General features: G+C 35.0%; 1 protein-coding gene across 1 annotated transcript; it reads right to left on the bottom strand.

Moving 5' to 3' along the window:
* Positions 1-7386: 7386 nt before the first annotated feature.
* On the bottom strand, positions 7387-26407 carry LOC105212872 (synaptotagmin-1). The gene is made up of 8 exons (XM_011185209.3): positions 26069-26407; positions 9940-10208; positions 9466-9844; positions 9297-9407; positions 9106-9226; positions 8858-9048; positions 8423-8726; positions 7387-8354 (listed from the first exon to the last, which is right to left on the bottom strand). Exons 2-8 carry the CDS (start codon positions 10152-10154, stop codon positions 8176-8178), a joined length of 1500 nt encoding a protein of 499 aa, XP_011183511.2. The 5' UTR covers positions 10155-10208; positions 26069-26407; the 3' UTR covers positions 7387-8175.
* Between the last annotated feature and the right edge of the window lie 1124 nt (positions 26408-27531).

Here is a 27531-nt window from a genome sequence, read left to right on the forward strand (position 1 = left end):
ACATGAAGAAAAATATGAATGAATGTGTGGCGACGGAAGTGCGGAAGTGCACAGAAACGGCAGTGGCCGCAAATACCGGGGAGATGGCGTGTAGAAGGCGGAAGAGTACAATGGTCCCTATAGCGGCAATGACCGTCGGAGTTAACTCGATGACCGTGGCGTGTCAGTGGTCAGCAAAAAATTTCAATTTTGAGTGTTTTCTCGTACATGTGTGTGTCAGGCGCACAGTGGCTTGAGGAAAACATTGAATATGTATTGGAAATGGGTATGCATGTGTGTGTGTGTGTGCATCTATATGCATAAATGAATCGGAATGAAGGCTGCGACAAAAAGTTTCACCAAAAAATGTGAACGTGTAGCCGGTGAAGGAGATCGACGGCGGGGTAAATGTTATTAGGATTTTTATCTTTGGAATTTCATAAGCTTGCTGGAGTATCGACCACAGCAAAGGCATGCTTGTACGCGTATGAATAGGATATTCCTGAGCCATACAGGATGCTTTGTATGCCACGGCCTGAGCGATGGAGTTCCGATGCGATGTGATTCAAATTCGATTCGATACGCTCTCAAACATTGTTGTCATTGCTTTCGACCTGTGGGCAATACATAGTTACGCATAGCAAACTTGTTGTTCCATCAAAGGTTGTTGTAGTTAAATTTTTGTTTTTTGATTTTGGTTAGTGGCAAAAAATTCAAATGTGTAAAAATGAGTTATGCAAAATCGATGGTTAGCCGGTTGTGGCTACTATGAAAGTGAGTGTGTTTGCATCGGCAGGCATTAGTTTGTTTGTTATAATATAATTTGCATAGCAGTGTTGCTATTCGAATTTACCGACTCTTCGTGGCTGGCAAACCCACAAAATAATCGGATGTGGACAACTTCGATTGCTATTGGTTTTAGTTGTTGCTATTGTTGCATATTGCTCTTGGACGTTTGTGGCAGAGGTTGTTTGATGCGGAATCACTTTTTTTGTGAATTCTTAATTTTCATTTGAATCTTTTTGATCGGTATTTGGGTAATATGTCTCCTATACTTTATACTTTCCGTTCGAATTTGTATCACTTTTTGTATACGACGTTATTTCTGTTGTAGTTATGGATATACGAACTTTTTATAGTTACATTTACATGGTAAAGTAAATATATAGACTTGGCTATATAAATTTATATTTATTCAATTTTAAAATATTTAAATAAAAGCGCTAATATGAAGTCTTACAAATATCGTACTTTGAATAAACTTACTTGCAAACTTCCAAAAATATTTCGACAAAATCATTTTTAAGTTTCGATATAAATCGGTTCAACTACTTAAATATTAAACATTTCTTCTTTATTATTAATTTCTCTATAATTCACCGTTTGACCTTTGATGAAGTACATATTAATAGTAAATAATATAAAAACTATACGCAAAACTAATGATATATTTATAATTACTCTTTATAACTCATCGTTATTGCAACAGAATGACTTAATTGATTCGTCATGAATAATTACCCGAATGTCCACATATAAATGCCATTAAATTAACAACTCGTAATTAAAAATGTACATGCAACATTGTCAGAATCATGCGGAAACATTACGCATAAATTGGTGAAAAAACAGGGGTTAATTGCAGTAATTGATCAAATCTGTTCAACTCATGTTTACCTTACCTCAGCCCGCTGCACAAATGCTGACCGCAAATAATTATGGCGCAATTCGCATTTTAAATAGGTGACATGTAAATCTGGAACAGAATTTGCACTTTCGCCACGAAGAGATTAATAATATATTTGTAATCGTATGTACGCACTTAAATATGAATATGTAATGGGTAATGTAATAATTTATTTACCACGTTGAAGTCTCAATGTCAATTTAAATCGCTTTAATTTTCCAATTTTTCACTTAATTTAAATATTAAGTTAATATAAGTTTTAGTTAATTTTAAATTTTCACACATACAAATATACAATTAAGTGCTTTCTGTGTCAACTCATCGTTGGAAAATCCATTAGCTAGCTGAAAAATATTAGATACTCAATAAAATCTCAAAAGTATGAAGATAAGTTAATTTAATTTTTCTTTTATTATTAGAAAATTTCATTAGGAACAAAAATGTTATGGTATAAGGATCTAGTGAAAACTGAACTAAACTAAATGTTGTATTTAGCATAGTTAGAATGATCCTATATATGTAGATCAGATATTCTATATTTTTATTCGACAACTCTTAGACATTTTGAACTTACTTTCATAATGTCTCTCTCATAAAAACGCTCAACTTTATTGGCAAACAACTGGGACAGTCGATTTTTCCACGGTTATCTTGAGGCGGATTTTTCAACTTTTGGCGAGTCTCTCCTTTGTGGACATTTGTGGACTCTTCTTGCCGATTTTTTCTTTCAGATTCGAATTTTGACAGAACAGGTTCGAATTAATATGGCATATTTATACTCTCGCAACAAAGTTGCTAAAGAGAGTATTATGGTTTTGTTCACATAACGGTTGTTTGTGTCACCAAAAAATAAAATAGTTAGATATGTATATATATAAATGATCAGGATGAAATCCGGTTGTCCGTGCAAACGATAACTTGAATAAAAATTGAGATATCTTAATGAAACTTGGAACACACATTCCTTGGCACCCTGAGGAGGTTGCTTTCGAAAATGGACCATCGAAATCGGACCATTGCCACGCCCACAAAATGGCGAAAACCGAAAAAATATAAAGAGCTATAACTAAGCCATAAATTAAGATATTAAAGTAAATTTGGTATGAAGGATTACACTATGAAGGGGCATAAATGGATGAAAATTTTTTGGGAAGTGGGCGTGGCCACGCCCCCTACTAAGGTTTTTGTACATATCTCATAAACGACTTAAGCTAGATCAACCAAACTTTCTAGAGTCGTTTCTTTTAGGCTCTTCCTTATACAGTCCAAAAATGGAAAACACGTCCACCTCCCATACAAAGGTTATGTTTAAAACTACTAAAAACGCTTTAATTCACTAAGGAAAAGCACCAGAAACAACAACGCCTTTTTCCTACATACCAGAACTTTGAAGTCTACCTGACTAGTTTACTTTACAATATGTTAAGTAAGCACTAGTGAAGATATCGGAACAGGACTTTGCATAAATACTGCATTTATAGTGTGGCAGCCCCTTTCCAAAAATCGCCGAAATCGGTCCTGCTTTTAACCAAATATTAGCGTTTCCAACATTCAATGGACTTTATACCATATATATGACGAATATGTGGGTCAAATGGTGTGTTATATAATATTAAATAAATAAATTGCGAGAGTATAAAATGTTCGGTCACAACCGAACTTAGCCCTTCCTTACTTATTTCTTATCTGTTTCATTCATACATTCTAGCCGATAAGTTCGTTGGATGACTACTGTCTCAACGGCGCACCTTCAATCGTTGCTTCGTCAATCATCACCCTCGACCCCTGTTACCCTCTTAAGAACACCGTATACGATATCCAAACGTTCTTTAATTACACTGCTCCATTTCCTTTTCTAGCTCCTTTCATTTGCTCTTTTTACATTTTTCTAAAATCCGAGGCTGCCCTCACGCTTCTTCAGGATATCTAAAGAAAACTCAACTCCGTAATTTTAGCTATCTACGAGAATATTGATTACAATAGTGGCTAAGTAATTATAGAACCGCCCTAGTATTATAATATTTACCATTTTTAGGAGCTTTACCATCTCACCAGAGCTTTATTGGTGCAGCTTCAAAAAGCGGCAAGTGGATGTCTGCTTTGCGACAACAAAATTTCGCACCATTTTCAATGACGTGGCTTGTTTTCTTAACTCTCGTAAATTGCACGTGACACAAATAGATAATTACACTTTAGCCTTTGGTGCGTTAATTTAATCCGCCGTAGAGGGCTATTCCGTTCTTTTGCCACCATCTTCATGTTTGCCAATCGGCTTGACTAAGTTGAGCCCGGAAGTACTTGTCATCCGATTGCGCGTAATTGTGTGTATGCATGTAAGATTGTTTGCGCACTTGATTCATATGCGTCTACGACAAGCCAACAATTAACTGCTATTGCTCCACTTTTTAACTTGGCTGAAGATTCATTCACTCACTTACACTTATACACATATATATGCTAATTATACGGATAAAAGTGTTATGTATATGTAGTATCTGAAATACATCGAATATAAAACATACACACGTTTGTATGTATGTCAGGCGGAGTTACGCAAGACTAAGTACAAGGGCCATTACTTTGGAAAACAATGTATCCAGTAATAATGAGTATGCAGTATGAGTATATTCTAGTTATTATAGTTCTTGTTTTCATAAATGTAATATGGTTCATCTGAAGATTAACTTCATTTCATTAGATTTGCCTTGGTACAGACCCAGCCCAAACATTGTTTATCCTAGAGTACTGAAATTAGTGAAAACCCAAGTAATTGTATATACAGTTGATCACCTTTTTACACGGTTTTTTTTGCACGATTTTTTTTTACACGAGTTATTTACTGTCCCAGTTAACCGTGCAAAAAGGAGATCAACTGTACCATACTCGAAATTTCCCCCAAAATTTGTTCAAAATATCTGAGAGACTTATGAGAAAGAGACTTAACTATAATTTCGGTAAAAAAATTGTTAGAAGTACTGAGGTCCTCATATTCGATATGTAGGGTCTTGAAAACTTATCGATCGATTTCGACGATTTTTAGAAGGGCGATGCCACTCTTTAAATACAGTATTTTTGCAAAGTTCTGTTCCAATATCATCGCTAGTACTAACTATATATACATATTGTAAAGTAAACTATTCAGACCGACTTCAAAGTTCTGGTGTAGGGGAAGTAGTCGTGGTTGTGAACGGATTTGGACTATTTTCACAACATATCATTGGGAAGCTAGAAAGATATTATAAACCGAATTTCATTGAAATTGGTCGAGCAGTTTCGAAGATATGGTTTTCGATCCATAAGTAGGCGGAACCACGAGAAATGACTCTAGAAAGTTTTAGATTGATATTTTTTTAGTAGATTGCGAGATATGTACAAAAAACTTAGAAGGGGCGGGGCCACGCCCACTTTCACAAAAATATTACATCCACATATGCTCCTTCATACCAAATTTTACTTCAATAGCTTAATTTACGGCTTGGTTATAGCTTTTTATATGTTTTCGATTATTGCCATTTTGTGGGCGTGGCAGTGGTTCGATTACGCCTATCTTCGAACTTAAACTTCTTGCGCCAAGTAATACGTCTTCCAAATTTCATCAAGATATCTCAATTTTTACTGATTACTTGCACGGACGGACAGACAGACAGACGTCACCCAAATCATTTTGATATATATAACCCTATATCGAACTCTTTTAGTTTTATGACTTACAACCAACCGTTATGTGAACAAAACTATAATACTCTCGCAGCAACTTTGTTGCGAGATTATAAAAATGTGTATTCGATACAAACTGATCCAAAAGGATATAAAATTATATTAATCGGTATAAGGGGCTGTGAGAAGATTTTAAAAGATGTTAACCATTTTCATCCATTCTTGGAACAAAACTACAATTTACTAGAGGAATCGTAGAAAGTACAAAGACAAATAAATCGACTTGGTCTTTGATGACGAAATAGCGGATCGAAAATAGCTACTGCTTACAAACATGGGTTAGCATATTTCTAACACGAATGAATAAATAAAATAGTATAGAAGTGTTTTAAAAACCATATCTCCTATACCATTATTTCTACTTATTCGAAAGCCAAACAAGCTGTGTCTAAGCTCACCATACATTCTCTCTGGCATCACTTATATATGATTAACTGTAATATATTTCAATTTCCTCAAACCATCCATTGACAGTGAACTGACTGTCGTGAATTGTCGCATCAAATGCCATTGTGGTCAACTATCCAGGCGAGAGTTGGCTTTTATTATTTCCCTCCTACATTATCGCATCTGTTACTACCCGCGCGTACACCGCATGAATCACGAAAAGAGCACGCACTTGCGGAGCAAATCGTCATCAAGAGGAAAGTTGAAAAAATAGCCACGAAGTCGGCGATGTTTTTGTTGAAGTTATTGCATCAATTCCGACGACCATAGAACGTGTGCTGCATGCGTGACGCGATTGCACGGCCATTATCGCAAGTGAGCTGCATGTGTGCAGCTGCGTGCGTTGTTAGTGCATCACCGCTATCCGTCAAAGCTTTCACCGCCAGGGCATCTTCAAGCGCTTAAATTGAATGTCGAGCACAAGTGGGCTTCTAGAGCATTTTTGGTTCCACGATGCAAGTGCCGCAGATGTGTCGTCCTGTGCGTATTTTTCAATTGTCACCTGGTGTTCGTGCAGCCAACAATAACAAATGGCTTTTATCTGCACCAAACCCGTTTTCGGGGCCTTAGATAGCTGAAATTGAATTTATAAACATTTGGTAATTGATAATTGAATAAGCAGACACGTAAAACACCAAAATGTAGAGTGCAAGTTTATAATCTAACTTTCTAGCAAATGTGTTAGAGAACGTGCGTGAAGTGCGAAAGAATTGTGTATGGAGCAGATAGTTATAAGTTGAATGCGAATAAATTTAAGGAACCTGCTGTGTAAGTAGTTACTCTTCTACAAAGAAGGATTAACGGTTGAGGTTATCGTCCGTTGAGTCCTTGAATTCAAGTACCTATGAAAGTACGTACAAAGAGATATATGTAGACATATCTGTAATGGGAAAGATGTTGCGCGAAAACCTCGAATTAAACCACTTCGAATTTCGGTGAGCTCTGTTCTGACTTGGTTTACAAAGGAGCTTCTTTTCTTTCGACTACTTGGCACATAAGTAATTATTAATCAAAACTCTGAACTTTCGGTTTTGGTTTTATTTTATTTTCGTACAATTATTTCAGTAACAACTATATGCAAACAAATATATTTAGAAATGCAGCAAATCCACATATATTAATAAACTGTTGAATATAGTTCAGTAAATATGTATGTATATGCCTTTTTTCTTTAAGAAATACATTTTGTTCCAAACTAAACGATCAGATAGCTTTCTTTAGGTAAGCTTAACTTAGTTAGATAAATATATAAGTACAACTGTTGATATATAAACATTAAGTGACGTTGGAATATATATATATATCTATATATATACGTATAAATTGTAGATTTATGTATTTATCTAAGAATATATATAACTTTAGGTACTTCTTGACATAGAATCTTGGAGAATTGCACATATTAACAGTTAGACGTGGTCATAACTTTTATAAATTCAATTCGCTCTTTGTTATACTACGAGAATGCACATTACAAAACTACACAATCGCAAGTTAGATGGTGTGTTGAAAGCACATATAGTAGCACGCTGAACAAATTGCTTAAGCTTATAGAATATAACATTAATACTTTTGTAATAATTGAAACTATGCTAATTCAGTTTTTCATTTCCCTGCAATCCGTGACATTAATTACAATATATGAGTACATACATACACACATATATAGTAAATAGTTCAAATTCAAATTTTTGTTTTACGACAAAATTGAAATTTGTTATTTAATACGATGAAAAAATTCATTAAGTTTAAAATAAAAACAAACAAAAAACATTTTTTATCGATACATATATTAATACTATCTTTATACGTAAATACATGTACAATAAAGAGTCTGTAAATTGTATTTTTAATACTAAAGTATACAAGTATTTAGATAAAGAAAACCTTCGTAAAAATGTCTACTGAAATATTGTGAAAAAATCGTTATTTAAATATACAATGTAACTAATATATGTATAAATATACCAGCGTGTTGCTATTATTTTTGCCAACATTGTATATAAAAGGTGCCTTAGCTGAACACAAAACATGCATTTATAAAATTAAACACAAACGCAGCAGTTTTCATCACTTAATATTGAAAAAATTAATAAGCTTTTCTTCAATTTAAAAGGGCTCACTAGGATAATTGAAACTAATTAACTGCAGCTGCAGACCTACAAAAACAAAGCATATGCATTTAATTAATTTAAAAATTCCAACGCGTCATAACAGTGAATTTTAACCGACTCATTATCAACATTTCCTGTCATTAACATCGCTCAGTTTACATTCTCTGTTCTGTAATAACAGCGGTTTGTTAAATTCATGTTAAACTATCAATTTCTTCTGTTATCTAACATTTAATTCACATTGGTTGGTGCACTGGCTAAATTGGCTCGCATATTGCTGGTTTCCTGCAGTGGAACCCATTGGGCGAGTGAATTTTTAGAACGAAACATTTGTTCGAAGAATTGACGTTCCTCGGGGCGCACTTCTGCAGAGTTGCCAATGACTGCGCGTCCCAGTATTTCGCTGGAGCCTAAAAATAATACGTTTATATTGATTATGAAATCCGTCCAAATTCTACTCAACTGCTGGCGAACTTACCCAACAATCCATCGTGAACGACCGTAAACTCAATGAGACAATTCTTCAAGGTCTCCTTGTTAACATCAAATGTTAGGGCTTCATTATACACTGGATTTATGGTGTTGCGTGTGACACCAGTTTTACGCTTCTTGATTTTCTTACCATCAGCAATTAAAGCCACTTTAATATACGGATCCGATGAGTTGCGTGAATCATCTATAATGCGTAAATTTCGCGCTTTTATCAAAACCACTGTCAGGCGTTCAGCTGACTGCAAAAATGATAGCGAGACCATAATATCGCCCAAATCCACCTTCATGTCCTAAAATAATGTTTATACAAATTTTTGAATTTATTAAATATTCGATATTAGATTAGCAAGACATTTGAATATTAAACTATCTACTATGTCATAAAATCATAAACTATATTATTTCAAAGCCATTTACTAACCTGCTCTGCACAGGAGCCTAATGGTGTCCACAACTCAACTTTCTCGTTCAGATCCACGCTGTTTAACGGTATTTGTGCGCCTCCAATACAAACGTGACGTGAGTACGCATCGAAATCGTAAAGCAAAATCTCGATTGTGCGCTTATCGATTACACTTGGATTCTCCTCAAAGACGAAATCCTCATCGAAAACTACAAAAACGACCAAAGTTTGAATGAAATTAGAGGGGAGTGCTAAAAACCACTTACTGGGATTCAAAGTTTTCTTGTGTATACGCGTTTGCCAGAAATTCTTCTTTTCGGGTAGCAGACGCACCTTAGCATATGGATCCGCTGTGCGGCTAAAGTCGCGTGGCAGCAAATTTTGTGCCTATAAAGGAGTGAAATATATATAGTATATGTATTTAAGAAAAAATAATCTTTACTTTTAAGCTTCTCACCTCTATTAAATGTACAGAGAGCATACCGGCTATTGTGTCATAGACCACACTTAAATGTATATTGCCACGTATGTCATCACTACCTTGTGGGGAACCCTTCTGCTGAGAGTTCTAGAATAAATGAGAATCATATAACTACAAAATCATTTTGTTTACTGTGCTGTCTTACATTTCTATAGAGAGACATGTCGATTTTTGTATGATCCAATTTCGCGCTCATCGACGCTACCTTTGGCCTGCTGGGATTCATGCCCAAAACGACGTGTTTATCCGAACGCGTTATTGGCACGGAACTGGTCGAAGACATCGAGAGAGTATTTGATTTCAGACTACCCGTTGGTGAGGTGGGTGTTGGTGGTGGGGACTCTTCAGCCGAAGTGGAAACCTGTTGTTGCACAGTCTTGCGCGGCGGTGGTACCCAGAAGGTGGGATCGTCAGTGTTAATAGATGTTGGGCTTATATTGCCCTTGCAAATCGAACGGGATCGCGAACATTCGCTAATGTTGTCCGCATTAAAACCTGCTGCGCCAGCTACAAGCGGGTCGGTGCTGTTTATTTGAGAAAAAATCATTTTTAGTAATTATTTTATTTTTAACGGTTATTTATTTTAATATCTATTTTCGTTCAGTGTAAGCAAACTCACCACTGTTCGGTGTCCTGTGTCTCTGCAGCCGATTCGAGTAAGTTTTTCTCAAACCAATTGAGTCGATATTTTTTCGAACACGAAACATAGAACAATGCACCCACAACAGTCACCACCAGGAAGGATATGGACGCATAAATGCCCACCTGTGCCACCGACACATCCTCCTCACTGAAAACAATATCCATGTTTCTGCCGTTACTTAGTGCAGGCATCTCGGCGTTTCTCCACCAACTGTTGTTGCGACAGCAAGTTGTTATTGAAAGCTTCTGTAAACGAATAGAGAAGAATACTATAGAAATACGGCTTTTGTATTGTGGCTGGCTAACGAGCAAACTTTGTTGCGATAAAATTGAGCTTTTGGCCAATCAAAGACTTATTGTGTTCTTATCAGCGCTTTCAAAAGTTATATTTTGCTCGTGCTTCCTCCATATTTTATGTCCCTAATGTGTATTTATTGCTTGAATAAATTACTGTCACGACAAATAAAACACTACTTCCGACCACAATCAAACTCCGTTTGCAAAATTGATATAAAATCACTGCAACTTGTCAACACAGGCGCATAAGTTGAGTCGTTTAATAAATCAACCGATGGCAAGTAATATTTTTTAGGATTTAGTTGTATATTTTTCTGATAATTATGTATATGGAAGTAAATATTTGTATATAAAGTTCGAACTATCGAATCACGTGTAGACGTTTGATAGACGATACTCAAACAAAATATGTACAGCTACTCACACTGAAAATGGGACACTACTAAAAACTACTTATTTTGTATCATTCATGTTAAATATCTCTTATATATGCAGTAATGTAGTCGAATTTTTTTTTTATTTTATGTCATTACATTGAAACTTAACTAAAATTACGTTTTTGATTTTTTGTTACAGTTAGATTTTCAAAATATTGGCATTTTTACATATTCATCTAGTTACTCTATGCTCACATTCAAAGTGGGACACGTGCAATTTTTTTAAAGTACCGCTATTTTCCGGACGCTGCAGTCGGCAATTTCTACTTAAATCAGTATGTTGTGATATTTTATTGTGTTCGGATGTTAATTTCTTCAAAATGTCTCAAAAGCGTCAGACTACAGTCGAAGAAAGACAGATTGTAATAAATAATTATAAAAACAACATATCGGTAAGAGAAATATCCAAAATAGTTAATAAGAAGAAGAGCACGGTATTTAATATCATTAAGCGTTTTAAATCCACTAATAATATTGAAAATAAAAAACGAAATTGCGCTGGTAGATGCAAATTATCCGACCGCGACTAGAGATATTGTTTAAAACAAATCAAGAACGATCCACTCTTGTCAGCAGTTGACGTAAAAAATAAGTTAAAGGAAATAAAAAATGTAGATGTTAGTGCTGAAACAGTTCGACGAGTCTTTAGGAGTGATAATTTTCACGGCAGAGCATGCCGCCGAAAACCGTTAATATCTCAGAAAAATCAACAGTTGAGATATGATTTTGCTCGAAAACATATGAATGACAATACAATGTTCTGGTCCAAAGTAAGTTTAATTATTTTAAATTTTACCTAACTTTTTTAATTCTCTCGTAATCGCTTTAGGTTCTTTTTACAGACGAAACCAAAATAAATCTCTTTGGGCCGGATGGAAAAAGATTTGCTTGCCGGAAACCTCGTACTGAACTTCATGATGCGGCGATTAAAAAAACAGTAAAATATGGCGGCGGGTCTCTTATGATATGGGGGTGTATGTCTGAGTCTGGAGTCGGTAAAATACACTTCGTCAACGGAATAATGGACTCTAAGTATTATATTGATATTCTTAAAGAAACTGTGAAGGAAAGCGCCGAAAATCTCGGCATAAAAGACGACTTCGTGTTTTACCAGGATAACGATCCGAAGCATAAGTCTTGGATTGCGCGAAACTGGCTACTATATAATTGCCCGAAAGTACTGGAGACACCTCCCCAGTCTCCAGACTTAAACGTAATTGAGCATTTGTGGGCGGAATTGAAAAAACGAGTTGCCAAACGTAGAGTGAAAATATTACCGCCCTGAAGGACGCTGTGAAGGAAGAATGGTATAATATTGAACCAGAATTTTGCAAAAAATTAGTGGGAAGTATGCCCCGACGTCTGCATGCTGTGATTGCCAGCAAGGGGAAGTCAACCAAATACTAATCATGCGTCCAAAGCAATATTATAATAAAATAATTTTAGTGTCCCACTTTAAGAGTGAGCTTCACTTTAAACAATGTTCAAACCAAAATGTAAATTATTTATTTGTTTTATGAAATAAAAGGAAAAATTGTTTTGTTTTGTCTTTAAATATTATTAATAAAATGAATTATATTGAAAATAAACTTAAAAACTTAAGCAAGGTTTCAATTTTGAGTTTAAAATATAGGAATTGTGGACTTTTCGTAGTGTCCCATTTTCAGTGTGAGTAGCTGTACACTGACTGCATTTATCTTAAAATTAGTATCGAGATATCACTGCCGGCGCCTAAATGCAGACTACATGATTTTGACGGGGCAAACAAACCCTAGACCAGTAATTAGCTTTCCAGGGAAGTACATATATAACTGGCTGACTTATATCAATAGCACATACTGCAAATATTTCCCGTTAGTTATATAATAAGTTATCATAATACCTACGTATATATATATTAAGTTAGCTCACACTACTGATATACTTGTATTCATGTATTTAACTATTTTGTATTTAGGTGAGACATAAAAATTACTAATATATATCTTAACCATTACTTAAACCAACTGAGATATAATTAAAGACTAGAACTGACTGGAACAGGATTTCTATGTCAACTACAAATATCGATTTTTTTTAATATATCGTACGTACATATCTAGAGCAATGATAGCAAAAAAAATGAAATTCAAACTTTATTTACTTTATATAAAGTAAACTCATACAGAAATAAATTGATTTGGTTTTTGGTTGATACGTCAATCTACAAGATGTAGTTACCCATATTTTTCACTTTCTATCAGTTCTCATATAAAAAAGGTCGAAATATCGACATGCAAGTTATTGTATAATTTGAATGTCTACTAGATAAATGAACTCTTCTTTAATTATGCAGCCTACAAATATTTCACTCGCATTCGAATCTTACACACTGTGCCAATTTCCTTATTGGTTGCACTTGTAAAATTATATGTTTTAAAGATAAATTGAAATTTCAAAAAGGTTTGCGTTGATAGGTTTTGTATTAAAAAATAAGCAGAACGATGTGATATGTTCTATGAATTTTTTAACGCCCTGTAATATTTTCATTGAGGAAAATGGAAAAGGTATATAAAGGTAGTCCGGCTAATATATAAACATTAACTTGATTATATTCTTTGGTCACTTTGGTATACTCGTTTATTTGTATAACCAATATAACTAAAGATATGAGCGAAGGTTGTTTACATTCAATTATGAAATTTGAACAAGTCGAATTTTTACCGAAAAAATCTACAAGTCGACTTTACGTATTTATCCCTAACATCGGAATATGTATGTGATTGGCATTGAAACCGTTTAGCCGGTTATAGCCGAATCGTTGATAGCGCGCCACTCCTCTCTTTCCCTAGCCATTCGGCGCCAGTTGGAGATCCCAATTGTAACCAGCGCGCTCTCCACCTGGTCTCTCCAACGGAGTGGCCTTCCCCTTCCTCGGCTTCCTCCGGCGGGTACTGCATCGAACACTTTCATGACCATTCGAACAACATGACCTAGCCAGACGTCGCTGTTTTATATTCGCTGAACTATGTCAATGTCGTCGTATAACTCGTACAGCTCATCGTTCCATAGTCTGCGGTATTCGCCGTTGCCAATGTTCTGAGGACCATAAATCTTGCGACTTGTAGAGTTTGATTTTGGTTCGTCGAGAGAGGACTTTACTTTTCAATTGCCTACTCAGTCCAAATTAGCACCTGTTGGCAAGGGTGATTCTGCGCTGGATTTCGAGGCTAACATTGTTGGTGTTGTTAATGCTGGTTCTCAGGTATACGAAATTATCTACGACTTCGAAATTATGACTGTCAACAGTGACGTGGGAGCCAAGCCGCGAATGCGCTGACTGTTTGTTTGATGACAGGAGATATTTCGCTTTGTTCTCATTTACCTCCCGACCCATCCGCTTCGCTTCCTTATCTAGGCGGGAAAAAGAAGAACTAACGGCGCGGTTGTTGCTTCCGATGATATCAATATCATCGGCGTACGTCAGCAGCTGTACACTCTTATAGAAGATTGTATCTTCTCTCCAAGAATTGGCACATGGTGAATATCTGGTCAGAGGTCAGATGACTACATGTGTTTATATTCTTTGGAATCCTAGTCATACATATGTATATGTTTTGGCAAATCAGTTGAAGTTTCATTCGACATTCGATTTATAGATGATATTATACTATTATCAAAATGCTTATTTCACTAAAATAATGTTATGAGTTTACCGCGTTTATGTGTATAGTAGTACATATGTATATGTACATACACTAACTTGTTTACTTTGAATCAATGTAACACGTGTTTTACCATAAATTTTTGTAAATTTTCAATAACACATTATTAGCTACATGATAATAAACTTCTACTGACATGTGCATCAGTAAAGCTCCAGTTACCGATGCTTGACTTGACCTAGAGAGACTTGAGAACTGTCACATAAAAGATCCGTTTATCTCATGAACTGTCACATAAAAGATCCGTTTATCTCATGCATTCTTCTTCTTCTTAACTGGCGTAGAAACCGCTTACCGCTTATCTCATGCATAGATGAGAAAAATTCTCTTAGAGCAGTAATTATAGTTTAGAAGTGGCAGTTTTTGAAATCGGAACATACATTTCTATAGACCCCTTTTCCCCTTATTTCTTATGACAACTTCCATCGCTTCTGGTATACCTTATGTAAGCATATCGATATTCGTGTATACATATGAAAATCCAAATAAATACAAACCCTTGGAAGGCGAAAATATTCATCCGCTTGATTTTAAGACATTTGCGGGTCTACATAACATCCTTTTTAAGGAGCTACTAATTAGATGGATTTGATCTATCAAATCGGTTGACAATTTAGTCTAATAATGAATATTGATTTAACATATAATATTTTATATAATCAGGCATACTTTGATTGTTGTTGTTTTTTGTTATCATTTTATTAATGTATCAAGTTAAGCTGGAAATATGGTAAACATGTTAAACGTTTAAGTTTTTCTATTTGGTAAGAGTACCTAATACTTATTATGAATACCCTTAATATTGGTACTGTTATATTAAACGTGCATGTTTGTATGTGTTCACTAGCCGGTATATTTGGAATTATTTTGCGGTTGAGGTGGCGGCAGTCCTAAGTAATGCGGATATGAATAGCAAACGTGTATAAATATACATTATATACATATATATGTATATATGTATATGGTATACGTGCGGTTTCTGTTAAGGGGCATGTTGGCTGTAATATCGATAAATGCATGACAATCGGAAAAATTGCTACATAAACCAATACACAAGAGGCGTTTGTAGTTGTTTTTGGTTAATTTGTGGTTTTAGAAATAGCCACAGAAAGGCATTTTATTGCGTTGCTTTTATTTCTAAGGTACTGTTATCTAAATATAACCAACTGCCCAACGATGACAGTAAAAAATCAATAAGGAGTATGAAGCAAAGTATTTGTACATATGTTAATAAAAATAACATATTGTATGAGAATGTCACAACATTACATTGAGGAATATGAATTTGTAAGCAAAAAAACCAGCTTGGCCAATTAATTATGCATGAACCCAATACTATATTATAGTATATATAGTTTTAAAACCGATGTCCTGCATAAATCTCCATTGGTTTAAAAACATAATATAAAATAAATTTGTTTACTTTCTGAAGATGTCAATCTGTTTAGTCAAACACATATACTTCGGGGACTTCAAAGATAATTTCACACCAAAGCAACTGTGAAGAAAATATATCCAGCAATAGTATTAGCAGGGGAATGGTGACCATAAAAGCGCCATTATGCACACATCCACTCGAATCCAATCACACACAACCACGCCTCTAATTGGAATTTATTATACGCCACGACAATTTGTTAAGCCCTTCACGGAGACTTATTTCACACAACCACACATAAGTAAGCTTCGGCCAAATACCGATAATATGATGCATGTATGAATGTGTGTTCTAATGCTGAATTGCGAATGCCTGAAGATAGGAATGTTAGCAATTCTGTTGCAAAGCTCCCGCATTACGCCACCCAATAATTATAACATATGGTTGCTGTCAGCAGATTTGCGCCACGCTTTGTACCTGCCAAGAAAGTGGAAAGCAGAACCACAACAATATACGTATATGTATGTGTGTTTGCTTTTGCGGGATCTTCCAATATGGTACACGGTTTAATTGGAAAAAATACAAACAGCTAAAATGAATGAAATACGGCAATCCACTAAGTTTAATTTAATTTAAGCCACTTTGAACACCACAAATATTAGATAACGATAGCTTCAGCTTCAACTTCGGTTTAGCGCTGTTTTTTTATTCAATGTACATACACATGTATCAATGAGCTGAGTAGTACATAGATTTGTTTTTGAGAGTCCAGTTATAGTGGCAATTTTAAATAGAATCCCTAAGTGGTTATTACAATCGCTCAGCATGTGCAACTAGATCAACCTTTCTACCAGAATCATTTTTCATATGGGATCGAAATGGCTAAAAAATAAAATGTTTTTAGAAAGTTAGATTTATATAGCTTTAGTAGCCTCTCTCTAGTGTGGTCCTGTAAAAATTCTATATCTCTTATATAGATTTGTGTATGTCTTAGTTATAGATTTTATAACTTTTTGGTTAACGCCATGTTTTGGGCGTGGCAATGGTCCAAATTCACTCATCTACAATGCCAACCTCCATGGAACAACCGTTAGAAGGACAAAACTATCATTTACCTTAGTTACTTCACTTAATTGACATAATGGAATGGTTTCATTTTCGTATGGACTATTAATGGCCCAACGGTGTTGCTTATACAAGTACAGATGCGTGTTTCCAAATTTCCAGTGACGCTGCTAACATCAACCATTTCGAAATGCCATATTGACTTTAAGGAAGGCAATTTATCATTGTCTCTCGAACAATAGTGTGGCACTCAAACGAAAAGGTTACTAGCTTTTGAAAAGAGACTGCAAATAATTAATTACAATCACACTTCTCAATATGACGTAGCACCAAGGCATGTCTGCCATTACTATGGGAAAACTACACACGGAGCAATTGAAATGCTTTTATGAAACAATGCATATGGGAAATATCTATCGATCGAAGCAAATTGTGCAATAAATGTCAACGCATTTGACATTTAAAACAATAAGGAGCATATACAAAAAGGATAGTTATGCCACATATGTATATGACTATACATATAATTTATAATAGAAGTATAATAAAATAGAAAAGAGTGATTAAAGTATATAGCGAAACTTGTTGAAATATTATTTTCTTCTAGAAAATGTGATTATGCGAAAACAATAATATTCCCTGATCTTACTTGGTAGCATATCTACATTTGCGGACACCTGAACTCAACTGCCTTACTTGTAAAATGTGTATATTTGTATTCATTTCGCTCACAACTCAATTATATTCATTTCTGACAACGCAGGTATAAATTACGGTACATCACTATTTGTTCAGTAGGGTGAATAGTGTAGGCCCTACCCTTGTTCAATTCACTCTTTCGCTTGGTAGAGCGCACGGTCAGTGAAATATTAATGCAAATCTCTTGGGTGCCAACAGTCAAAATGGTACAAGTGTACACGTTTTATAAAGTCTAAATGAAATTAATTTAGTTGTGCCTTTAGCGAGGAATAGTTGCCTTTTGTCTAACTACTCACCGACCCACTATCGTTTCTATCAGCGAACAGTCAAAGGTATTCCGAGGGACTTGTATTTGTGCTTGTGGGTAGAACTCCTCTATCACAAATGGCACGACTTTGCGTCTTGCTAACAAATCTTGCTTTCTTCGCACATTTTTGTATTCACACCATTGCCACTTTGATTGCACAGCAGTCACCTGGGGCATTTTGTTCAGTTTCACGACCAATTTACTCGTTTTCCCAAGGGACATTGAATTCCCTCTGCGTTTTCATCGAAAGTTTGTTGATTCCAAAGAAAAGTTAGCCAATTTCAGTTAGGTAAGCAACTGGTGTTAGTCGACACCATGGCACATAACTTGCAGGACGGTTGTTGAAACTACTTTAGATAGAGGGTGTATCATCTTTAAGTAAAACAAATTTTAGTCTTTAAAATCGATATAAACCTTTTTTATACTCTCGCAACAAAAGTTGCCAAGAGAGTATTATAGTTTTGTCCACATAACGGTTGTTTGTAAGTCCTAAAACAAAACGAGTTAGATATAAGGTTATATATACCAAAGTGATCAGGGTGACGAGTAAAGTTCAAATCCGGATGTATGTCTGTCCGTCCGTCTGGCCGTCCGTACAAGTTGTAACTTGAGTAAAAATTGAGATATCTTAATGAAACTTGGAACACGTGTTCCTTGGCAACATAAGAAGGTTCGAAGATGGGCGGAATCGGACCACTGCCACGCCCACAAAATGGAGATAACCGAAAACACATAAAGAGCTATAACTAAGCCATAAATTAAGCTATGGAAATAAAATTTGGTATGAAGGATCGCACTATGAAGGGGCATATTTAGATGTAATTTTTTTGGTGAAGTGGGCGTGCGTGGCACCGCCCCCAAATAGGTTTTTTGTACATATCTCGCGAACCAATAGAACTACATAAACCAAACTTTCTGCAGTCGTTTTTTTTAGCCACTTCCTAATACAGTCCAAATTAAAGAAATCGGATAATAAGCACGCTCACCTCCCATACAAAGGTTGGGTTGAAAATTACTAAAAGTGGGTTAACTCACTAACAAAAAACGTCAGAAACTCTAAATTTCACATAAGAAATGGTAAAAGGAAGCTGCACTCAGATTTTTTTACAAAATCGAAAATGGGCATGGCATCGCCCACTTATGGGTCAAAAACCATATCTCAGGAACTACTTGACAGATTTCAATGAAATTCCGTATATAATATTTTCTTGACACCCTGATGACACGTGAGTCTCTGTATCAGAAATGGTTAAAATCAGGTCATAACTTCCCCTAACTCTCATATAGCTTGTAAATCGGTTAGTATGTGAAATATCTTAGCCAAATTTAGTGAGCATATACTCTCAGATATAATGTATGTTGGTGATGAAAATGAATTTAATCGGTTCAGGAATTACCTCAGGCTATATACTATATATGATGATTTTCGTTTTTCTATTGGACTTTATGCCTAATATATGGGTAAATTGTGTGTGATCTTACTAAAAATATAGCAATAAATTGCGAGAGTATAAAATGTTCCGTTGCACCCGAACTTAGTCTTTCCTTACTTGTTATGTATTAAATGTATTTATATGCAAAATAGCTATTACCTTAATTGTACTACTTATATTATTTGTGTGAATCTGGAACGAAAATTATCCCCCATATATATTTCTTGCCATAAGTTTTATATCAAAATCTTATTAAATATTACTTCAAAATGGAAAAAAATATATACAATATAAACTAAGCGGCACGATAGTTATATACTAGTTGAATAATCATTTTGTAATGTCTCCAATTAAATGATATTTTGGAAACTAATATTTATATACCTTAAAATATGGAAAACTTTAACTATAATAGCAATCTTGGAATCCAAAAGAGAAATACAAATTATGTTAGCTTTAATGCTATGAAAAGACATGGCAACTCTTATTCTCTGTGGAAGCTACAGCGTTTATTTGCTTAGTTTACTACCCATTCGGCTGTTACTTACACAGCTGGACTCGTCTACACATACATATGTACATATGTACTCGCACACTCACACACTGACGCACTTCTTTTTGCTTTTTTTCTCAAACATGTGCGGAAGTGTGTACATTAGCTTTTCGCCATATTCACGGATTTATGGGCGGTTACTGTGCATTGTCTTACGTCTTGACTTCTTCTTTATTCCCCCCATTTTATTTTAATCTTCTCTACACCCACCAAGTAAGAATTTATTGCTTGCTTGTACAATGTTTGCTGGGAAACTGTGCGCTCTCTTTTAATTATCAATGTTAAGATGTTGATTTCAAGCAAGTATTTTGCTAAAATTTGTTGTAAAGCTGAATTATTCATGGAAATGTCAGATGCAGGGCATGATGTTCCGAGAGCAATTTCTTACAAATATTTCAAACCATTATTGGAATAAGAATTATCCCAACCAGCGTTTGAAGTCTTGAGTAACAGTAAGAGGGAAAGTGAAGGACAGGACTCGAAATGCATCTTTTTGCACACGTATAAGTAGTATAAAAACAACAGCAAAGTGAAAAATCAAAACATTGGGTATAAGGGGACTTAGCGATGTTCAAGACCAATGAATATATTCAGATCAGGAGCGGAAGGAACTACATATGGGCGGTACTATGACCATTATCCAATTCTTACATAAAATATATATAAACGGTGTAGTCGATGTAATTGAATTGAATTCAAAGCATAAAATATACAAAGTAACATCCATCCAACAAAATAGTAGTTTTAAGACATAGCGTTTGTAAATAATTTATATTCTATTGATAAAATATATGTACATATGTACATACATATATTATTACTCGCGGCTATATGAGTTTGTGTATAGTTATTCAACGAGCACTCTATGTAATTGCAAATGCACCTAAATTAAAAGGGAGAAAAAAGCAGGTTTTTACACACAGTGTTTCTAAAGTAGTAGAAAAACACTAACACATGTGCACATACATACACGCATAACTTATTTATATTGCCTCATTAAATCTGACTACAAATTAATTTCCAGCGATTATATTGTAGATAGTAAAGCGAGCAAAAAATATCGCCACACCACTGGTGTCACAATTTGTAATTAAATTTTGTAATCCCATTAGATTGATGCATTAAACAAAAGCTTTAATTTAACAATCTCAGACATTGGCCAGCAAAAGGGTTCGTGTTTACAAGGTTTTAAATAAGAAATTTAAATTTAACTTTGCTTTTCTGTGGTTCTGATGACAACTTTATTATACACCTTTTCAGTGTGAAAGTTGGTGGAATAGTAAAATGAGTGACCTTATCTTATATGGTTTTAAAACGTTTTAAGTAAAGCAAAAATAAGCCTTTGTTATATTGACACACAATTTATATATTCTATAGAAGAATCACAGACAAAGGAATAAAGCAAAATAAAAATACTTTATACAGTAGTTTCTTCTCTGAATATAACATGCTACCTTCCCCTACCACAATCATGTCTCTAAAAAATCGATAACCTCCCAGAATAAACACAATTTAAACATTTCTAATCGACTAAAAGGGTCATATTGAGATTTCAAAACTGTTTTACTGTCTTGCAATGTGTTCTTTGCATAATTGATGTTCATTTTCTGTGATTTTGCGAAATACCGAACAAAGATGCAAGATGTGAGTCCAACCAAATGTTGAATGTATAAGTAATATAACCCAGGGGAAAAAATTATTCATATTTTAATGCAAAGAAAGAATTTATTCACCACAAGGTTTATTAAAAAGTAAGATTTCTCCATTATTTTTATTTAACAAAGTTTATTCGGAATTTTTCTCTCTACACCTGGGAGAGACGGAAATAATAATAAGGGGCCGGAAAGTCAAAAACATTATACAGTGAAACCTCTCTTGAACGGAAGGTCACCGTCGGCCGATTATTGTCCGCTCAAGAGAAATGCCCGCTTAAGTTCTTATCTTATCTATCTATTTTATTTAAAAATTAAAAAAAATGCGTTTATTTTTTTCATTTTAATAAACAAATTGTGACGTTTGTTATATGGCTCAAACAAGGATTATAATGTAATTCTTCAAAAGTTTATTTAAAAACATATATGTATGTATGTACTAGAGCTCTTGGTATTCGTCTTGTATTAACTTAACCGCTCTTTCAGCGGTATCGTTAACTACTCTCAGTGTGTAAACCTTCTTTTTAGCATATTGGAACGAAGCATTATTTGGCCATGTAGTTGGAGACTCATTAAGAAAGCTATCATCAACTATTTTAAGTCGATTGAATAAAGATTTGCTTTTTATTGAAACAAAGTCATCGATGTTTTTCTCTGAAATAAAATGCAACAGTTAACATAAAATAAAACAAATAAAAACTAAAATTATTGACTCTCATACTAACCGTAAAGTGGACCACAAAGTTCGTCTTTCGATGGAATGTAGCGTTTACCGTTGACCGATGGATATTCTTTAGTTAAGTTAGCAAGTATCTTTACATTAGTTTCTTGGTCAACGTCATCGTCAAATATAGACAAGACAGACACTTCATCTGTCGAATACCATAAATGCAGGCACAACTTTTGTAAAGCTGCCGTTGAGATATTTTTATCGATTATTTCATAAGCCTTCATGGCTTTTAAAAAGCATAAGTCTTGGAATGGTGCTTTAACAGCTAAAATACATTGTAGCCAAGGCTTGACGTAGGATGTCACTATGAACAGGCAGACGTCTAACAAAGCTGCCTTATCCTTATTTGAAATTCGTAATTGAGAGCTAATTTTTAATGAATAATAATCCATCGGGCTTGGTGTATTGCCCCTGGAGGCCGGATTCTAATATTGTTCTGTGTATCTCCGCCAAGAAATATTATTGAAAGCTCAATTAATTCTCGATAATCATCTCTAGCGATTTCTTTATAGTTTATAGCTTATAGTTTATCAATTTCTGATCTACTCAGGCATGATAACTTTTCAGTACTGACCTGTATTTTCTGGGAATCGATATTTTTCCAGTTTTCTCGAAACTTTTTGAATAAAGGTATATCGGGGCTTGTAGTTACCTGCGGAATTTTAGCTTTAAATACATCTTTTAATACCAATTCGTAGATATGATGACGGCATGCAAAAATAAGCATCTCTCTGTCTAATTTCTGTTCTAGAAGCACACAGGCCCCATTAATACGACCTGTGTTTGAAGCTGTTGTATCACAATATTATAGAACAAAACTGAAAGTACTTGTCCATTAGAGGGAAGTTTTTACCCTGTTATTTGATGTTTGACGTCTCCTATTCAAAATATTCCCTTTTTATAACTACGTAATTCCACTGACATGTTGACCGAACAAAGACAATGCGTTTACTAATAAAATAAACAAGCAATAACAAGCTCATCGATACAAGAGCTCCAAGAGAGCCTTAGTATTCAAGTACCGACATGTTTCGATGCAAGTCGGCACGCTTTACCATAGTTCTAAATAGACGAAACTTCTTTATAATTAATTATACATTATTTAAAAAAAAAAATAAGAGGGTATGCGTTGCAAAAATCCAAAAAAAAAAAATTTTTTTGGGACACTCTAATGTACATAACCATTTATTATAAGCAATAACGATAGTTTCAATAGTTTCTAAACTTTCTTTGATTACTACATCCTACTCGAAGTCTACATTTTCGATGCATTACGATAAAGTCATCCGAACTAGGCTCTCCGAAATAATAATGAAAAAATTTAAGCCAACGTTGCTAACGGAAAGACATATTCGAGTTCGAATTTAGATGTTAGATTGGTCTGTATGTCAAACGCTGTCTTCTGAAACATTTTTTTACGGTTTCCGATTGATCACTCTCCCTTCTTATTTTATAAAATGTATGGCCTCTAATACAGCCAGTTTCTATTCTTACCAAGATATATTTTACCAGAAAATTTCGATAATGAACATTAAACTTTTGAATAATTCCTTGATGCAATGGTTGACAAACTGAAATCGTATTACTTGGTAAAAAGAAGTATCTTCATACATTTTAAATTTAGGATGAACTTCTCATGAACGCGTCCGCCCAACAGAGGTTTTGGTTGGATTTCTATTGAAAAATAATATATTTGCCCGTTGAAAAGAGGTTCGGGCCGCTCAGTGGAGTATTTTGGACCAATATTATAGTAAGTAATTGTCGGCGTCCGACTAAGAAGGAGTTTGCCCAAGAGAGGGTCATTAGTTCTAAAAATTGAACATAAAACTTGGTGCATGAAGTTTGGATGGCTCAGTTATAGTTGTAGAACAGAATAACACTGTGGCGGGGCCACACCCACATTTATTCTTCATCCGAACTTTTTTACTTTAGTTCTACAAACTTTTAAATTATATATGTATACTGTTCATCAGCCTTAACCCAACGAACATTTTGTTAATTTTTCGTGATTTAAATCGAATATTTTAGCCATTTTTCGGAAAATTACTATCTATACTACATATTTATATAGAGCACTATTTTTTGCATCAAGTTTGAGACTAAGCTCAATATAAATGCGCCATTAACATTAATCTAAACTGCCGCGGAAAAGAGATGAGAAAGCGAAATACTGTCAAAAACACTCCAACTGACTGTTAATTAAGCACCAAATCTCAAATCCCACACGCATTCGCTAGATTCGTATTCCGCAGGTAAATTTGTAAACAAGAAATGCTCAAGCAACGCTTTGCGTGCGCATCCGTAAATGCCTGCTAATTTAGAAATGTCAACAATACGTCTACAAAAACAAACATGTTGACAAAAACAGCAACAGGACGAAGTTTTGCCAATTAAAGCGCGTAGAAATACCTATAAATGAGCAACATTTTGTGCACAACTTTGTTGCTTTCGCAGGAATTGTTAAGAGCTACGAGAGTACGAGAACAGAAGCTGGGGCCCCTCATGCTTTTTGTTGTGAAAGAAAAGTAATTTTAGATGCCACAATCAACGCACATATACGGGCAGCGGCGGGCAAATGCGAAATGGCATTTAATTGTAAGCAGCCCCACACGCCTTTGCAATTGGATATGTTTTTACGAGCGAACAATAAACAGAATGCACACAAACAGTGAAAACTTATGCAAACACTCACACACACGCCCACTTATATAGCTATGGCAAGTGTAAACATTGTCGTTGCACGTTGTGCGGCTCATTATTTGCTCAACAATGCAAGTAAAGTGAAAAGTCCTCCGGCAGGACAACAGGCAGACAGCCATACAGAGCCACTAAAGCAGTCCGCCACATAAATACTACAAGTAACGGCGCAGAAAAACAAGATAATGGCGCACAACCAGGTGTTGCTGGCGAACGATTCCTTGCATTGTACACTTGTTGTGCTGCTGCTGCCACTACACATCGTTTCGTGTTTTGCTGCTTGGCCGCAGGAGGTGTGGCGCCATATTCTGAAGCCAGCCGCTTCTGCATTGCAATATTTCCAAGTAAACACGCAGCTGACAAATACTTCAGCGCTGGCAAAGCAAATAATGTGGGTAGCACTCAAACAAGCCCACTATAGCAAATATTGATGGCAAATGTTCAGCGCAAATATGGCGCTCGGTTTGGGTGCGTGTCGAAAGCTGCCGAGAATATGGTACATTAATCATATGCGTATTAAATATTCAAAAGGGGTGCACCTTTTTTGCATATTTAATGGTGCTCGAATGAGTTGCGTGTAGATTTATGCATATGCAACAGCAAAAATCACAAGCCAAGACGAAGACGATATATGCAAGCGACAGGGAAGAGGCAACAGGCGCAACAGCTGTTGCTTAGACAGCAACTCGAGATGGTTAATCTGCCATGCAGAGCCCCTTTTTCACGTGAGTGACTAAGCAGCAGTGGCAATAAAATGTTTGAAATACTCATTGTTTACGCGAAATCGACAATGTCGAATGTGTCAGCAATTTTCATGATCTTCGCTGGTATACAGCTGAAGGTGGGGAGATTACATGGCACAATATGGGTGCTGAGTGGAGTTTCCCTGCAAATAACTGTGCTAATGCTAATTGATTTTGGATTGTGATTACTAAAAGATAACAACAAATGCAAATACATATACATATGTATGTGTGTGTGTGTGTATTTCCAGATAAGCGCTGGCGTAAATGATAAAGTATTAACGAAGTGCGCTGTGAAGCTCCATGAAACTACTGCTGAAAAAAATGTATTACTTACTTTAACTAAAAGGAAATAAATTCAAAAGCTAAAATGTATATTAATTCAATTATTCATTGAACTATTACACTCACCTTAACACCAAGCTATTGTTGTATGGCAGAAGAATTTGTTTCCGCAGAATTTGTAGTGCAATATGTTAGCGTGGCTTGAAAATTTTTTGCTTGCTTTTTTGCTTGCTTTTTCACTTCTTTATCACTCTTGTATGGTAGTACATACTCTACACACTTCTCTATTAACACCGAAGGAAAACTGTTTGCTTGTAAATAACAAAATTTGTATAGATTCTGTTGTGCTCAAAATTTATTTAGCAAATTATCTTAATTTACAGAATTAAACTTTATGTGGTTTGCTTTCGTTAGCGTTGCGTATGCGTTTAGTTGGGGAATTCAGCGTTGTTTGCAACAGCGAGGTAGTACATTGACTGATTTGATGCGTATTTGCAAATTTACTTTTCTTGTTCTCTGTTAATTTTGTTTTGGTATACATCACTTTCACTTTACTTTACGCAGTTGTTAAGGACTGTAAGCTAACATTCTTTTATTAACAGGACAATGGGTATGTTAACAGAAGTGTAAAAGCTTCACTGTTATAAATATATCATATTTTATTAATTTTGCAAATATTTTAAATATTTTCCTATTCAACTTTTGTCACCAAAGGTATAGCTGTGATTTAGTTTCCAATAAAATTGACCACTTTATAAATCTTACTAATATATAAAGCAAATTACTACTTTTAGATATATATATGTATATAATTTTAATTATAGCTTTGCTTTTATTAAAAAGTTTAACAACTATTTGCTTCCATTATTCAAAATATAAACAATCAGCATAAAATTCTATAAAAGCACTTTTCAACGGAAGCAACAGCTGGCCATTGAAGCTTTCTTGCAATTCTTGCCTCCGCGCCTACTTCTTGTCAAGGATAACATTTCACGCTTCACTCGCAACAACAGCAGAAAGCTCTTTGGTTACATGATGGAATTGGGCGAAATGGCGTAAACAGCAAATGGCAAAGTTAACTTCCCTATGGCATACACTTCTACTCTCATCAGAGTTGCCAAGATAATCAAATTTTGAGGTGTGAGGAAATCAAAAATATTGTGTTTTAATAATTTCCTTAAAGGCAAAATATTTGGTTGAAATATCAGAGGAGTGGAAAACATGCGATTAGATATATGGCAGGAAATGCTGAACTGCTTTCATTAATTTTTCATAGCAAAAAAATTATTGGGAGGAAAAAAACGTCCTTCATTAAGATATCTCATCAATGTAATAATACACAGCTGCTGCTTTTTTGCACATACCAGATGGATCTGTTCAGTTGAAGACCCTTCCAAGCTCCAGCTCAGAATGCAAGGAAAATTACTTCTGAATATTGGGAAATTAAGGGAAAGGGAAATGCTTTAACGTGAAAATCTTGTAGTTAGACTCGCGATAACGACAAATCTATACTAATATTATAAAGAGGAATGGTTTGATTTTTTGTTTGTTTGTCTCGAATAGGCTCCGAAACTACTGTACCGATTTTA

This window comes from Zeugodacus cucurbitae, chromosome 3 (assembly GCF_028554725.1).
Source record: "Zeugodacus cucurbitae isolate PBARC_wt_2022May chromosome 3, idZeuCucr1.2, whole genome shotgun sequence".
In the NCBI taxonomy this organism is placed as follows: domain Eukaryota; kingdom Metazoa; phylum Arthropoda; class Insecta; order Diptera; family Tephritidae; genus Zeugodacus; species Zeugodacus cucurbitae.